This window comes from Pipistrellus kuhlii, unplaced genomic scaffold (genome assembly GCF_014108245.1).
Source record: "Pipistrellus kuhlii isolate mPipKuh1 unplaced genomic scaffold, mPipKuh1.p scaffold_m20_p_3, whole genome shotgun sequence".
NCBI lineage: Eukaryota > Metazoa > Chordata > Mammalia > Chiroptera > Vespertilionidae > Pipistrellus > Pipistrellus kuhlii.
Window position 1 is genome coordinate 151,013,817 of NW_023425529.1, and position 17,672 is coordinate 151,031,488.

The 17,672-nt window shown below is 41.0% G+C and overlaps 1 protein-coding gene across 34 annotated transcripts in view; it reads right to left on the reverse strand.

Moving 5' to 3' along the window:
• DOCK9 (dedicator of cytokinesis 9) overlaps window positions 1-17,672 on the reverse strand; it is a 244,954-nt gene that overhangs the window by 148,493 nt on the left and 78,789 nt on the right. For 8 of the 34 annotated variants that reach the window (XM_036458436.2, XM_036458432.2, XM_036458422.2 and 5 more), the window contains exon 1: window positions 3,164-3,464. The exons of 25 other annotated variants lie outside the window; for them this stretch is intronic. In XM_036458436.2, the coding sequence (XP_036314329.1) occupies window positions 3,164-3,289 (126 nt within the window). In that variant the 5' untranslated portion in view covers window positions 3,290-3,464. Of the gene's footprint in view, window positions 1-3,163; window positions 3,465-17,672 lie in introns of those variants that run through there. One more of the 34 variants, XM_045588758.1, reaches the window with a different exon arrangement.

Genomic DNA, 17,672 nt, shown 5'->3' on the forward strand with positions numbered 1-17,672 from the left:
GACAAAAAATAAAAATAAAAAAAATAGGTATTCGAATGTAAGCAGGGTAACCAACTGGCAGACATCAAGAATACCCAGATTGTTCCCGTTAGTCATTCACAGTCCACAAAGGCATTTTTCAATGGGGCTGGCAGGGAGCCCCGTGGACAGGAACAGGGGAGGTTCACCATGCACTTCCTCCCCCACTTACCATCACAATGAGGGGACAAGGCCTACGTAGGTGCCCGTAAGTTGAAACTTTAGGATGTCCTCCGAAACTTTAGGATGTCCAACACATACTTCTCTTATAAACACTGACTTGACTTTGCACAGAACAAGCGGCCACTGCTAAGGGCAACCTTATGCTCTGCCCCAACAAATGGGGAAAGAAACATCATTGCCAATGAACGCCCAGAATGTTTACAGAACTAGTACTTCTGACTTTGTAAGTGCTTTAAGATACATTTGCCAGTACATTCGCAGTTAGTCACTCACAGTCCACAAGGTCATTTTTGCAATGACACTACATTGTAATAATTGTAAAGAATTGGGAGCAAGTTGAATAACCATTAAATTATGGTACAACTATAAACTGGAATAATATACAGCCATTAAAAAGAATAACATAAATCTACATATAGTGACAAAGAAAGATGTTGTTGATATGTTCTAGGAGAAAATTACTGCAGAAATCTATAGTACTACCACATTTTTCCAAACACACACACACACACACACACACACACTCACATAGTTATACTTTTATATGCACAGGAGAAAATCTGGAAGTATATACATCAAATAATTAATACTGGTCACTTTATTTTTCCGTCTTTCTACCCTATTTATATTTCTTATTATATGCATTAATTACTTTTATGCTTTCTAAACTATGTAATATTTCCGCCCAAGGACTGATTGTGTACATAGCTAAAACCAGCAGAACTTGATTTCAAATGTTATCTCTTGAATAAAGTAAGGCATTTACATTTAAACGTAATAGATTTGGGATTTTCACTGAATATATGGACTACTGACATAATAATAACCAATAGCACTACAAGAAATAGACCTCATGGCTGTGTGGGCATACTTTTTTTTTCAAAACCATCTTGGGAAAAAGTTGTACTCCAAGCCGTTGGTTGAATTCTCACTTGCTGTGAGCAGCGATAATCACAGGTAGGATCTGCCCTGGGCAGAGGCCCTACTTAAATATCATTGATTCTCTTATCTGATACTCGTTAGCTCTTTTTATCTAGCTTACTCCCGTGGAAGAAGAGAAACACTATCAGATAAGGAGAAGTGTCTTGTTGTATCACCGTTGTCTTCACCTCTCCCTCACACCTCCCTCTGCAGGTGCACAGAGCCGGATCTCTCCATCCCGCCAGAAGCTTCCGAGCCCTGGGGAGCATTCCCCCAGGTGCAGCTGCACCAGCACTGCCTACCCATTACAGGAAGAGAGAAAAACTCCCCAAGGAAATGCCTGGAGTGAGATCTGACCTAAACAAATAACTGGGATATGAGCGGCCAGTTTTGTTTTTTGGGCTTGTTTTTGTTTTTTTGAGCACTAGAAAGAGAAATAATTTTATTTATTTCTTTTATTTTTGTATTAAGGTATTATATGTGTACATATCTTACCATATCTACATGCCCTCCCTCCCCAGAGTTTCACGTCCATTGGTTATGCTTATATGCATGCATACAAGTCCTTCCATTGATCTCTTATCTCCCCCACATCTCCCTCCCCTCCCCACTATAATTTGTAATTTGACTGTTGCTTTACTTAGAAAGAGAAATAATTTTAATAGTCACTTGTGGAATTAAGAATAAACCAGAAAGCATCTTTCGATGGTGTATTTAATCATCTGGACACATACTTCTACACATCTGAAGAATCACTGACAAAAGATGTTTAACAAGATTCACCAGGGAACCCAAACCACACAACTTCGTCCGTGAAATCGTAAGCTCCATTAGCGGGGAGCTGATTAAACGTATAGGACATGTAAGCAGGCCAAGCGACTCGGTAGATAAGTGAACTATTATGCTAGCAGAAAGGAGTCCAAGATAATGAATAACATCTCTAAACAGTGTGCCAGGTGGGAGCCTACGTCTCTCAGACGAAAACCTGCAGTGAAAAGGCCCATCATCCCTGATGGACTGTCTGAGTTCAGTTAGCAATGTAATCTTGAAGGCAATACAATATAAGGTAGTCTCACACATCAGAGGAAAGCAGTTTAATTCAAGTCAAATCCACCATAGAAAAGTTTAAGTTCAGATTCTTAAAGACAGTGTTGAAATTAAATTAATTAACCAAACACTTTATGATAATGGCAATTGGACCTCTGTGTTTAAAAAAAAAGAAAATCACTCTGTAATATCCCTAAGTACTGGTTTAACTATCCCTTTAACAGCTCATTTGAAAGGCTTAATTGTCCTCTTTTGCAGTGCGTGTTGGTGGGGTTTTTTTACAGTTTGCTTAAAAAAAATTATGTGCTTTTATTGTACTAAAGGAATTCCAAGAGAGAAGCACAACCTACTCATTGATGCTAACAACACATCCATTTTTCACATTCCTCCCTTAAAAAGTCTACCGAGGCACTTGAATTTATCCAACTGCTGTGAGTTTAGCTAATGCCAAGAACAGAAACTTTTCTATCAATTTGGTTCAAAGTATAGGTTATCTCTAACTTTGCTCATGGCAAACCTGTTGAAATGAGTGAGTGAGACCACATGTAACTTCAACAGTTATGTCCCTTAAAACCCCCTAGTGTCATCTTCGTCACTTTCACAATAACGTAAATATATTAAGTAAAAATGTTTTAATTTTACAGAGGACATCTTTTTCAACCCCACGGAAGGCAGTTAAAGAGTGCCTCCCTGGGTGTACCTCTGGCAGCTAAGTTGGGACATCATTTTGAACAATGCATGGCTGTTCTATACAAAGAATCCTCCTGGAAGCCACGTTCGCCCACAAAATGTCAACACATCTTTCCTCACAAAGAAAATCAAAGTGGAGCCGCAAACAATCGACAGGAAAAGAGGGAGAGCAGAGTCCGCAGGAGACAGACAGGCAGAGCAAGTTTTAAAATCCCACAGAGGGCAAGCAGGCACTGAGCATGCACACAACGTAAGCACCGTTGGGAAAGGCAGCAGGATTGCCTGCCGAGGGGGAGCCCCTTACCAGCACGGGCCCCGGGCTCTCTGCTTCCATGTCTCCCTGAGCTGCATCCTTGTGCTGCAGGGGGGACTCGATCACCATCTCCTTTTTGACACTCCTGCCACTTGTCCTGTACTTATCAGCTTGCATTTCTCGGCGGAGAATGCCAAGTCAGAACGTCTGCGACTCGGATAGCTGTCAGTCCCCAGCAGGGCGAGGCACACGCATGCCAGTGGCCCGAGGCAGGAGAGGCAGCTAGCTGGCGTCCCAGGCACCAGTGGTCAGCTCCGCGGGCTGGGTCTGTGGAGCCCGGAGGGGTGGGAGGGCATGCCTGCGAGGGACGGCCTCCAGGGGTGTTACTACTGCTGGAAAAATGGGAGGTTCCTGCTCACAGGCCAAAGGAAAACAAACCCTGAACTGTACAATACACAGTGTACTGCCTCTCTGATAAAGACCGGCCTCATTGTGTCTGCTCCGCGCGGGGTGGGCCAAATGGACACGCATCAATATAGCGCAGTGTTTAAAAGGAAACCGGTCACAGCGAGACTTTTTCATAATTCCTTCGAATCTGAAGCCTGTGGAGCCGAAGAGACAGACAGCTGGGTCGTCTGGGGCATTCCAAAACTCTTAAGTTTTTGGATGCTTTCCTTTGTGTTATGGCTAAACACCAAATGCGTGGCTGATGACCAGTGCTGGTAAGAGCAACAAGCAGGGAGGTTTAGCAGCCTGCACCTCAAGGCTGCAGGTGTAAAGAGTTTATGTATAATTTAGCTGTTATTTTATGGCAAAGAAAACAAGGTCATCAAACATTTTCATGGGAAACTGTACCCTGGTAAATGTTCTTATGAATTGGAACGTTAAGTCCATCAGCAGGCAAGGGTCTCTCCCTTCAATCAGGGTCAGAGCTCCTTGAGAAGGCAAGGTGAATGGACAGCGTGAGCGAAAGATTAGCATAATCAACAGAGATTCACACAAAGCACAAGCAAGGAGCTGAGTCACCATCCCGTGGTTCAATGGGGACGGCACCCAAAATGTGTTTTTCCAAAAAAGGCTGCTATTTTTAGTATTTCCTAACAATAACAGTGGAGTAAATTTTAAATCACTTAAAAAAAATAATCTCCTAGGGAAAACTAAAACAAAAGTGTTAAGGGATTTAAAAATTCATGGGAAATGGGCAGCAAGATGGAATTAAATATTAATCTGCACTTCCTGGGCTGCTGCAGTGCTTCTCCCAGTTAGTTATCATTCTGCTTATTTTCTTGAAATCGGGGACAATTTGGTTACAGAAGAGAACAAACAGTAGCAGTACAGAAACAATGGGAATGAGTGTCTTTTAGCAGCAACAGGTGCCATAGAAACTATCATATAAAATAGAGGTACAAATCTCCCACTTTCCAGGCCAACTAACTGGCTGGGAGGGATGGGAAGGAGGGGGAAGGAGGGAGGGGGGAGGGGCTGCCTGTTCTCCCTCCCACCAGGATCTCTGTCACTCAAACACCAGCAGTGATAATTCAGATAATAACTTATTTAATCTTCATAACAACCCTATGATGCAAGTAGCGTGGTTACTGCCATTTTACAGATGAGAAGACAGATGCATAAAGATGTTGTATATGTGCAGATGGTCACACACCAGGCAGTAGCAATATAGACCCAGGGTACATATGCTGAACCCATGACACTATGCTGAACCAGCAGTCTATTCCAACTGCTAGAAAGTATAAATATGTAAAAACTACTGACCATCCATTAAAGATAAAGGCAGCATCTGGGTTTAATTCCACAGAGATAATTTAGTGAAGAAGTAAAAATCTCATAGCACAGTGCCTGGTATACAATAAGTGTTCATTGAATGGTAACTTACTGTGATTGTTGCTGGTGTTATAGCAACCTGAAGAAATTTACCTTAGTCTTGAATTCAGGGCTTTAGCTGTGTGATCTAAAGTAACAACCCCACCAAAGTGTTGCTATAACACTTTACAAAGAGCTTCAGCAACTTAAAATCAATCGTTCTTGCCTCTTTGCAGCTCAACTATGAAAACTGCCTTCACACGGTTTACTTGACATCCCTGTGCTCATGCCATGAGCCAGGCATCTTCCTGAAGTTGTTTTATTTTTTTCAAAATGTTAGCAGTGAATTTATATATTTGTTGTAACCAAGGGAAAAACTTGAATCTGCTCTGAGCTTCCAGGTAGCGTCAGGCAAGTAAATTAAAAAAAAAAAAAAAAAAAAAAAAAAAAAAAAAGTTTCTCACAGAGAGGTTTATGTAAAAAGGGACTGATTAACATACTAGACAAGGTTCTCAACATACTTATTGGAAATACAGTAGCCAAATTCACACAGCTTTCTCACCGCCATCTCAGAGCAGTATGCTTAAATCATGGATAAAAGAAAGCAATTCTGAGAGCAAGACAGACATTTAGTCCATCACCTTCAAATGGGTCCTACTTATGGAAGAAGAAAATTCTCACAACCTAGAGTAATGGAGATGCTATTGTGAGCCTTCCTGCTACGTAACTTCTCAGGCAAAGTAAGGTCTTTGTTATATTCTGCTCGTTTAAGACCAACCAACACTTTAGAAATCTGACCGGCAAGGAGAGTTACATGGTACAGCATTTCACTCTGGGACCTAAACCTCAGAGTAGGATGTGGTTTCTCTAGGGGGTTTATGAGATTGATGTCTGAGGACAAAAGAATGACATCTGGTCAGAGCAGCCACAAGAGGAAATGCCGTCTTAGATTGGCAGGAAATAGGTGGCCAACGCTTCCTTTACACCATTCCAAAGAACAAGGTGTATGCTAGACCTCTGGATTCAAACCCACAAACATCTACTGAGCTCCTACTGCCCAGCAATCTCAAGCTCTTTCACACATGTAACTCTTACAATAGCAAACACATCTATGAACATGTGTTAAGGATAATAGAGTTTTACTCTTAAAACAGAATGGAGTAAACCCCATGAGGAAGTGGGAACACTTCAGAGGAGGATGGAATATTTCTGTATATGGGTTTCAGTTCTCAGATTTTAATACACATACAAATTATGATACAGGTTAGGTACACAAAACCTTACAAATATTACGGGAAATTTAGAGGATTTTCTAAGGGTAATTTCTTACTTTAAGGAAGGTAAACTTTAGACTCTAAAAGTCCCCATCTTCTCCTTCCCACGATATAATGAAGTTCTATCACCTTCTGAAAAGCAAGAAGTAGAAGGACCTTCTCACCCAGAGAACTCCTATGCATGCCTCAAGAACCAGTTTAAATTGCACCTTCTATATGCAACTCCCTTGATCTTCCTAGCCAGAATTAATTAGATCTTCTGTTAAACTTTTATTTACCTCTGTTTTGGAGCTTTTCACATTCTACCTTTTATTAAGTTTATACATGTTACACACTTTAGTGAGACTGTAAATTCATGAGGGCAGGGACTATATTTTTGCCACCTTTGAGTCTCCAATGTCTTGGGTACTGCGAGCACTCAAAACATATTCGCTCAACTTAATGCTTATGTCAGTTTTATGTCCCGAGTTATCTTTAACCCTGGAATGAAATTTAGTAGTTGTAAAAATAGGCAAACATTTTTATTTGTTAATAGCCCAAAGCATTCAACTGTTCATAAGCTGAAACCCAATGGACCATTTACTAATAATTAAAATGTTCTTTTTTTCCACCTAAAAAATATTATACTGAATAACTTGCTTTAAGATACATACAAAGTTTATTTAAATATATAAATTATATAGGTATGTAGCACACATATACATATTTTAATAGAGCCTTAAATATATATATAAATTATATAAATACATATATAAATATTAAATATATGTACATATATGCCTATACTCCAAATAATCATTCCTTTTCTCTTATTCTGGAAAATTTTGAAACAATAAGTAAAAATTATTAAGAGAAACTGCAAAAAGGAGCAAATGACTGAATACTTTCCACAGTGTGTTATCTTTGGTCAGCTTGCTAGCCAAAGAAAAGAAAAGGTGTCAGTAAAATGATCTGCCCTTCTGAGAAAAATGAAAGTATGGAACATAGGAAGCACAACAAACAAAACAGGGCAGGATTGGAGGTAACGAGTGACGAACAGAGGACAGATGTGGGGGCAGGTGGAGGTGAGACGGGAGAGGTTCTCCACATCAGACTCCGGGGGCCTCTTAGAGGAATTAATATGAAAACACATTCTAATATAAAGTCTGATGCTCAGCTCAATTATGTCACTAGAGATTTAATCCAGTAATCACTTCATCTAGTCTAGTGTTTCTTAGCCTGGAATCCAAGGCTGAACGTGTGGGAAAAGTGGTCCATTTAACCTTTAACCTTACATTCAAAATTTCGTGTGCCAGTGCTTTTTCAGAGGGGAGGTCTCTAGAATTCATCTAGTTCTTAGAAAAGGGACCAAAGCAAAATCTTCTACTCCCAGAATGAGGGAACTGAAGTCCAGAGAGGTAAGCTGGAGAGCCACCCAAAATTTGCAGATACAAAGCTCTTCACGTTAGCAGGTTCGAGTCTATTCAAGTAGAGATAATAGCAATTTAAACACCAAGCCCCAGTTAAGTCAATAAGCATCAGATGGCTATCAGCAGTGTCAACACCTGCAGTCCGCTCATTTGTTGAAGGATGGCCAGGTCAGCAAATGGGTTATTACATGAAGCCCAATACCCAGCAGACAATCCAAGGCCAATGAAGTATAACTCCAAAACAGGATAAATAATATAACCAATGAAAATGGTGTTCTGAAAACTTTTAATGACATTGAGAAGATGTTCACAATTACACACACATACAAAACAAACAAGCAAACAAAAAAGGAGCCCTGGCTGTGTGGCTCAATTGATTAGTAGGGGTGTCGAACTCAATCAGAGAAGGAGCCAAAATCTAAAATCCAGCCTAAATCGCGGGCCGAATGGTTTACTGAACAGTCATAAACTGTCTTTGTGATGGAAACGCAGCGGAGTGCAGTGATGACAGCGCGGTGCGGGCCACATTGCAAGGCCTGGCGGGATGGATTTGGCCCGCGGGCCTTGTGTTTGACACATGTGGATTAGAGCATCAACAGCATCCACCTGTACAACAAAAGGCTGTGGGTTCAATTCCCAGTCAGAGCATAAACCTAAGTTGCTGGTTTGATCACTGGTCAGGATACATATGGGAGTCATGATCGCTGTTCCTCTCTCTCTCTCTCTCTCTCTCTCTCTCTCTCTCTCTCTCTCTCTCTCTCTCTCTGTCTCCTTTTCTCTCTCCTCCCCCCCCCCTTTCCACTCTCTCTAAAATCAATAAACATATCCTCAAGCAAAGATTTTTAAAGAGTGACTTCTGATTACCCCTGGTATGTGAGACTATTAGTGATTTTTTTTCCCTATAAACTGTTTTGTTTTCCAGGTTTTCTTCAAAAGCATTTAATAGTTCTATAGTCTGAAATAAATGAAAACAATGGATTGCTAGATAATGATTGCTAGATAATGAGCTTTTGTACAGAAAAGCTCACCCTGAGGTTTAGCCTCCACTACTACTATGCTACTCAATAACTGTGTGATATTACAAAGGTCACTTGACCGCTCTAGGCCCCATCTCACTGGGTCCCAAAAGATCTTTCCATGCCTAAAATGTTAACTATTAAAACTTCCCTTATTGGTGACATTTGGGGGAAAATAAATCACCTCAATGGAATGATAAACATTTCCAAGTCAGATACACACAAAAGAAAAACACAAAGATATATTTCTAAATGTGTCCAATCCTCATTTCCAACAGAGCAGAGGGAGGACTGAGAGGCTGGCAGGTGAAAAGAAGTGAAGGATGTTCTGTTGATAAAGATGGGTCAAGGGGAGGCCTGCTGCCCTCTACACACAGCTCCAGGCGCAGCCCCCAGGGCTGGGACAGCAGGGAGAAGCCAAGGTGGGCGAGGCCTTCCCCTGCTAGAGACAGCTTCTGGTACTGGCTGTGGGAATTTAGGACAGCGACTACATCACTCTGGGGACCCCAGCTCCCGCATCCGGAAGACAGGAATTAGAATGCCCTCCGTTACAATCCTGGCTAGATCCTGTTCATTCCCAAGGCCCAGTGGATAATGGGTATGACCCACTGTGAGGAGGAGCACTGCCTGCAGCCACATTCAAGAACCTTCTCAGTAAAGACAGCCTACTGCCTCTGGGGACAGCCTCTTTCCTGCTTCCTCTTTTTCTATAGCCTCTCTCACCCTCTGGGATGACTCTCCATCCTATTTTCTTATTTGCTTAATGTCCGTCTAACCACAACTTGGAGATGGAGAAGGAGAAGAACGAGGGGGAGGATGAGCAGGAGGGAGAGGAAGAAGAAGAAGAAGGACGAGAAGAACAAGAAGCAGAAGCAGTAGCTCCACAATGGCAGGGATTTTTGTCTGTCTTTTTTTTTTTAAATATATTTTATTGATTTTTTTACAGAGAGGAAGAGAAAGAGATAGAGAGCCAGAAACGTCGATGAGAGAGAAACATCGACCAGCTGCCTCTTGCACACCCCCTACCGGGGATGTGCCCACAACCAAGGTACATGCCCTTGACCGGAATCGAACCCGGGACCCTTCAGTCCACAGACCAACGCTCTACCACTGAGCCAAACCGGTTTCGGCGGATTTTGGTCTATTGTGTTCACTGCTCTACCCACAGGATAGGCACTCAAAAAACATTTCTTGCATGATTTACAGAAGGGTCAGAATTCCCTCAATTTGGACCTAGAGTTTTTACACTCCGGACACCAATAGTTTTTCTGTCAATTTATTTTAATCACAATAATGACAAGTCAGCCAGCAGTGTCCATGATTTGTTGTAGAGATGGAAATTTACAAAGCCAAAGAAAACATAATGTGCCTGGGATTTTTCTGAGGAAACAAAACTTCCAGGCTGAGTTACCGAAGTCTGGCCTGCCACACAGGCTCAACCTGAACTGGAGGGATCCCAGCGTGTTTTATTGCCCCTCGATAGCTCTGAACACTGTGTGTGTGTGTGTGCGTGTGTGCGCACGCGTGCAGGTATTGGCACAAGTGTGCACACACTCTATAGGCAAATAAAGATTTGCCTATAGATGGAATGAGGAGCCTGCCTCATCTTGGCTTGATTCATCACACACCCAAGCCTCATAGGAGGCCACAGGGAGCAGTTTTCTAACTTTCCTCACTACATGACAAATGCTGAAGTTAAGGGCCAGAGAATAAATGCTCGGTGAGAAAAAAAAGATCACAACCTTTTTATAAAGTGCTGAAGAGTTTCTTTCTAAATAAAATGCCTGGTTCAGTTATAACTGGGAGACAAATTACATTCTTCCTCTTCTTCTCATATCCACCTCCTAAACCAACCTGGTGAAAAATGCAAATAAACACCCTCCCAGTTTATAGCTTTTGTAATATCTTAGTTGGCGTATGTTAAAGTTACTTAAAGCGAGTTATATCAGGGTTTATACAGTATAATGCCAGTGGATCATCTACGTACATAGAAGACAGAGATGGCACAAGCTGGCAAAAGTCTCACAACTCTGGCTGCTCCCAGGTATCAGAGTTCATGGCCATCAGCTATCTAACATGAGAAGGAGAGGGGGCAGGCCTGCAGGAAACCTCAGGACACCTACTTCTGCGAAAAGGAAACCACCCACCAGGCTACAAGGGGAAAGTCTGCTCTCAGGAAACTCTGCAAAGGGGGTTGTGGACTTCCCCTGGCACCTCTGGCTTAATATAGCTGGTATTTAAAAGACGATGCTCATTTACAATAACACCAGGTCCCCCAACAATAACTGGGAAGTTCCCTCTTTTAAAAAGCAAATAGAGTATGTCCCTTCCATATGATGAACTCATCAGCAGCAAAGATGATGTATCCCCTCTCATCCTGCTGCCTCAGTGAGGACCTTCCACTTCTCCCCAGCTCATTGTGACTGATTTCCTATGTGAAATCAAGAGGCTGCCAAATCGGGGGGGCCAGCAAGTGTGAGGGCAACACACTCTGATAAGTCACACTTTCTCCCTGAATGCCTATAAAAATGTGTAAACAAACTAAATGACCGAATGTCAGAGAAGAAAAAAAAGGTCATTTTTCTCTTCACTGCCAGATCGAAACACAGGCATCGCATAACTTAGAGACCAATGATGATGGCGGTGGTGGCAGCAATGGGGGGTGGGCGGGCTGCAGCCACCTCCAGCCTTTTCCTAAATGTAGTTGCACAGTCCAATATTACTTCTGTTACATTTCTAAAGCATTACACAGGCGACACAATAGGCTTCAGCTTTTCCTTCTCCAACAGGGAGAAACAAACTCTTTCAGAAAACATGTGGTTAAAAGAGAGGGTGATGTTTAATCAAGCTCTGAACATTGGCTATGAATATTCGTTCTACTGGCCCATACACAAAGAGGGGCCAGGTCTTACACATCCTCTGTTGATTCAAAAACAGCAGGTTAAATAATTACAAAATAAACGAGGCTTCCAAGGTTACATGAAGCATTTGGGAACTCCCCAAGAACACTTCCCATTTATGCTTTGCCAAGACCTAAATCTAGAAATCGATATTTATTTATTTGTTTTTACTGTAACTGTCATAGAGGAATTTCAACATAGAAGGGGAGAGGAAAGGGAAGAGAATGAATGGCAGAAGTGAGCAAGGGAAACATTTCCCAAGTCCCTACTCTATCTAGGCATTTGACATGCTTGCACATTTCATTTAGGTGTGATCATGTAATTAAACACTTGCTTAGCAGTATATTTTCTAAAGATAGTGAAAAACAAAGCCAGCAGTAGGGTTTTGTTGCCTACAATCCCTTCACAAACACCTAACTTGTTTGCTAGCTGACTTGTAAGCTCTCATTCAAGTTCACATGTGTGACCCTGTTCCTAACTAAAAGCAATGAAACAATCTCTTTAGAGAAAGGCACCATGCATTCCTAAGGATTTCCTTTCTCCCTGCCATAAGAGGAATAACATGCCAAAGTTACATCCGCCATATGCATCCTCCACAATTCACTGCAATTAGGCCAGCAATGGGGAAAAAATACCCCCATCTAATATGGCAGGCTTACTGTGCTATTATTTTCCTTTTAAGTAGAATCTCTTATCAGATTACACCTTAGGTTGATATAGTTTCCTGGGCTTTCCTAGTCCCCAATTTAGGACTTGAAGAAAAGCCACTAAAATAAACAAAACAAAAAATTTTAAACAACTTTTGTTGGCAGCATTTTAAAACAGAGTCTATGTTAACACTTTCCACAACATCTCATTTTGAAATAACTGGCATACCCTACAATATGTGTTCATTAACTTAGAAGAAACACAAGACTTCTAGGTTTATTGCAATAGAATTAAATCAAACGAAAGTATCCACAGAATTAGCTCCCTAGAGCTGATGTGCAACCTCCAAGTTGCTATTTGACTGGGAGAAACAAGTCCATCCAGTGAGAACATCAAAATAACTGATGGTCAAGTTTTTCCCCCTCAAACTTTCTGCCATTCAGTGATTCATGTTAGTTCCACAGATAACTGTGTTTGCTTTGTTCTTCTGCTGCGACACTATTTTTGTCATTCTCCATGCAACCAGCACTCATCACAAAAGAAAACGTCTTAGAAACTTTCTCTAAGTAATCACAAGAGCCAAGAGGAATGTTCTTCTGTATTTATGCCTTAACACTTTGTCTGCTCTATCACTCAGCAAATATTCCTTAACCGCTGTGCAAGGACTGAGAGATAAGCACACACAGAAATTAGGTATAAGGAGTGTGGGAGTGAGATGGGAAGATGGAAAGGAGTGATTTCAATGCCAAGTGAGGCAGGGACCTGCTACACCTGTGCTGTCCAATAAAACAGCCACTAGTCACGTGGGGTCGCTGACCATTTGACATCTTTCTAGTCTCACTGAGACATGCTCCATGTGAAAAATGCACACTGCATTTCAAAGGCTTTGTATGAGAAAAAGAATGTAAAATACCTTCTTCATGCTTTTTTGTTGATCACATGCTGAACAATACTTTGAATATACCAGATTAAATAAAATATATTATTAAAATTAATTTCATGTTTCCTTTTTACTTTTTTTTATGTAAGTACTAGAAAATGTAAAATTACACAGGTGGCTTGCATTGTTTTTGGTGGGGTTTTTTGCATAGTGCTGGGCTAAATGCTTCCTAACACTGTCTCTTTCTCCTGGGCAGAAAGACCATATTTCCCAAACTTCACAGCTGTGTTGAAACTATGTGACCACGTTCTGGCCAAAAGAATATAAGAAAAATGAGGTAGCAAAGTCTAGAGGTAGTTATAAAAAAGGTGCACAATCATCCCAGTGTGGGTTTCTCCTCTCTCTCTCTCTCTCTCTCTCTCTCTCTCTCTCTCTCTCTCTCTCTCTCAGCTGTAGGCAGACATTCCACAGCAGCCTCCTAGGAGGTCCTGGGCAGAAAAAAAAGCCAAGAATGTGAGGAAACCAGCTTCCTAAATCATCACATGAAAGAACACCTGATGCTCAGGCAATGAGAGATCTTGTCACAACTTATAGTGTTAAGCTACTGCCATTTGGTTATAGCAATTAACATACTTTGATTAATTAATACAATAAGAAGGAGTGCTTTGACAAGAGGAATGACTACTTACTCAAGAACTGTCAAAATAAGCTTCAAAGATTAAGTGCCATGTATTGTAGGAGGTGTCTACATGTGGTGGTTCTCAAACTCCAGTGTTCAGTGTCACTCAGATAGCTTGTAAAAACAGACTGCTGGGCCCTCTCCTAATCCTCTCTAGGATGATCAGCTAGAGAGGGAGGTCTGTGTGAGAGTGCTGGCTCTCTAAGACACCCCCCCTCACCTCCCCTGCCCTCCGAGCAGGTCAGTCTCCCTTCCTTCAATCCCTCTGAGCAGCAGGACTGTAGCACAGCTGAGGATCTGTGTCTCTAACAAGATCTCAAGGTTCTGCTGACGCTGCCAGTCCAGGGAGCGATATCTGGTTAAGAGATGAGCAATCTTTTGTCAAGCAGTGGAAAGAACAAAAGGCATTCAAGGGAAATGAAATCTCATATATTTTGGAGGGTGGGAGGAGCATGATGGGTTCCGGGGAATAGCAGGAGTTCTGGTGAAGATGCACCACAGCGGGTGGGAAAGGAATTTGGGGAGAAAAGGGAAAGGCAGACTGGTACTCAGCAGCCAGGAGTCTGACTTCTGCCTCTTCAATGAGAACTATGAAGCAGACCTTTCGTTTCCACTTACTCTACAGTAAATATGAATACTGACTAATCACATACTAATACTTCAATTACCTACAGAATTCCTGGCAAATGACAGGGGTAGAGCATGATAACTTGGTCATTATAGTCCAAGAGTGAGACTCCAAAAATCATAATTCTTGGGTCAGCCATCCATTTATCATTATCTATGTGACTTGAGAAACAATTTAACTACTCTGTGTAGAATAACATTTCCCTTCAATCTTCTTCATAGGAACCTTGGGAAATTAGCTGTGGAAAAATAAAGAAATGTCTTCCTAGGAAAAAGTATATAATTTACATGCAAAGAGTCTCTATTATTTTAACGGTACTACTCAAACTGATGAGATGCAAACAGCTAATTGTTTTGGAGAGAAACAACCAGAACTGATAAAGACTACAATGGAAGACAGGGAGTTGTGATGATTAGGAAAGGCAGGGACTAGGAGTAAAACTATGACCTCCCTAGGAATCCTTTCCAGTAGTAGGATCCTGAATGCCCTCCTTCCCACTTTTCAGAATAGACTGGGGAAAGACAAAAGACAGTTTTTAACTAGTTCAACTGGATTAAAAACCAGATGTTAGTGTCTTCTGAATAGCTGTGAACAAGATTCTATAAAATCATAGCCTTGTTTATGACTATACCAAACTTCCATCCCCACCACAAGTGTAATAAGTAAATGGTGAAAGTAGGTTGCTAGGTAGGTGCAAGATGCTGAAACAGGCATGCTAATTGTACCATATCCAAATGAATGCTAGGGAAAATATTTTAGTGTCTTTCTTTCTAATGACACAGGAAGAAGACTTCTGTTTGAGCTAATATATTCTTTGTTTCATATGGAAATCTAATGGTCCCTTTATGATCATTTAGAGAGAAAAGAAAGTGATCAAAATGGTTTGCTTAAAAAAAAGTTCATTAAATTTTTTTCTCACTGTAGTTAGAATTAGATGAATGATACATGGAGTTTGCTTATGTCAAAAATTCAAGGGCGTAAACTGGTTTTACCTCAAAGAGAAAAAAAATTATATTATTGTACTTCCAGCACCATGCCTTAATATTATCAAGCTACAAGATAAGATAACTTTTTGATAGTCTCCATTCACATACAATTTTGTAAAAGAAGTGTCACATATATATTATCAATTTATTTTATCGGAGCACTGAATAGACTGGGGAAAGACAAAAGACAGTTTTTAACTAGTTCAACTGGATTAAAAACCAGATGTTAGTGTCTTCTGAATAGCTGTGAACAAGATTCTATAAAATCATAGTCTTGTTTATGACTATACCAAACTTCCATCCCCACCACAAGTGTAATAAGTAAATGGTGAAAGTAGGTTTCCAATATTTATTTTGCCAAGTAATAACACTAAAATACAAAACCCAAAACAAAACCAAATAATATTAATCACTGCCACTGTTTTGTAAAGAAAGTATATTAAAACACACAAGTATACATGCTTGAAATTAGGAATGGCAATCTCAGAATTTTTTTTCTTTTTTAAAGCTAAGAGTTCACCACATTTTCCTATTTTTCTCATTACCCCACAGGTTAAAAAATTCACAGGAATTGATGGTGATCACCTACCTCCTTGCAAAGGTGGTTTTGAGTTAGCTCTTAAAGAATAATTAAGAGCTGGGTGGATGCTTCAAGATTTTTTAAAATTAAGTCAGTGAAATATATTTCACTTACTTCAGGGAAGTCCAGAATGAAATGCCTAAGAGCCCATCAACAAATGAGTGGATAAAAACAAACAAACAAACAAACAAACAAACCTGTGGTACATTTACACAGTGGAATACTACACTGAAGTAAAAAAAGAAGGACTTCTTACCATTTGCAATAGCATGGATGGAACTGGAGAGCATTATGCTAAGCGAAATAAGCCAGAGAAAAGATAAATATCATATGATCTCACACATTTATGGAATATAACAAACAACATAAACTATGAACAAAAATAGATCCAGAGACAGAGAGGCATCAATCAGATAGTCAAACCTCAGAGGGAAGGTGGGGAAGGGTGGGGTAAATGGGAGAGATCAACCAAAGCACTTGAATGCATGCATATAAGCCTCACCAATGGACACAGACACCAGGGGGGTGAGGGCATGAGTGTGGGGGTGAGGAGGAATGGAGGGATAAGGCTGTTTCCCAATTTTAGCTATGGTAAATTGTGCCGCTATGAACATAGGGGTGTATATATCATGCTGACAAGTGAAATAAGGAATGCTCATTTTAGCCTGCGCTCAATGGGAAGCCATTAAAGGGTTTTAAGCAAAAAAGGACACAGGACCACATGTTCATGGGGATGAGAACAGAGCTTCAGATGCAGATGTAGTGGGAAACCACGTAGAGGCAGGTGGTGGCTAAACAATAAAAGTGAATGATATCACTTACAAAGAGAATGCTGGCCAAGGACGGAGCCCCCAATAACACAGGTGCTACTAGTGATTACCACAAACTCCCTTCTTACCCCCATTGCATCTGTGATACAAACACAACTTTTTCCAGATCCTGAAACAATCCATTTCAAATTCAAAGCATTTCTTACCTGGAATGGATAATCTAATGCAAACTTCTCCCCTTACACACAAGAAAAGAGTAGCTTAGAAACATTAAGCAGGTCTGTCTGGTCAGGTCTGTCCACATTGGTCATGGGCTATATTATTTTACAGAAGAATGACCAGAACACCCTGCCTCATTCCCTATGTAAATTTGTTTCATTAAATTTGTTTCATTATAATAATAATTTGGAATTAAACTACTCTGCCAATGGGAAGGCAAACATCACTAGCACTCTGTATGAGTGTTCTGGAAACCAAAGATACTCCATCTGTTCTAGGCCCAATCAGTCAGTACTCCTTTCTCAGCTGGTTTGACGGAAAGAAAACCAGGAAGATGAGTGTTCCCCTTTCCACAACCTCTGAACAGGAAAAGAGGCCTGCCGGGGGCACTCAGTCCAGAGCACACCTGCTTAATGGGGTGCCTGCCCCTGCAGCCCGGGGGGCCACCCATCTCAGTAATTTCAGGAAACAGACAGCGAAACTGCTCCACTGAGGCCCCCCCATAGAAAACATCACACTTTCCGCTTGTTGTTTAGGCACAGTTTCCCACCCCACCTCCAAACAGGAGCGATATAAAAACTTGGGATAAAAAAGAACTCACCAATGTGGCTCAAATTTCTAACTAAAGCCTTCTCAGTCATGCAGAGCAAGACTAATTAGAGTTGCTTTGCCTAAAAATTTCTAAAGAGAACCTCTCTCCAGGGCTTTGATATCGTGTCTCCTGGTTGGGCACTAGATTCCTATTAGCCATAC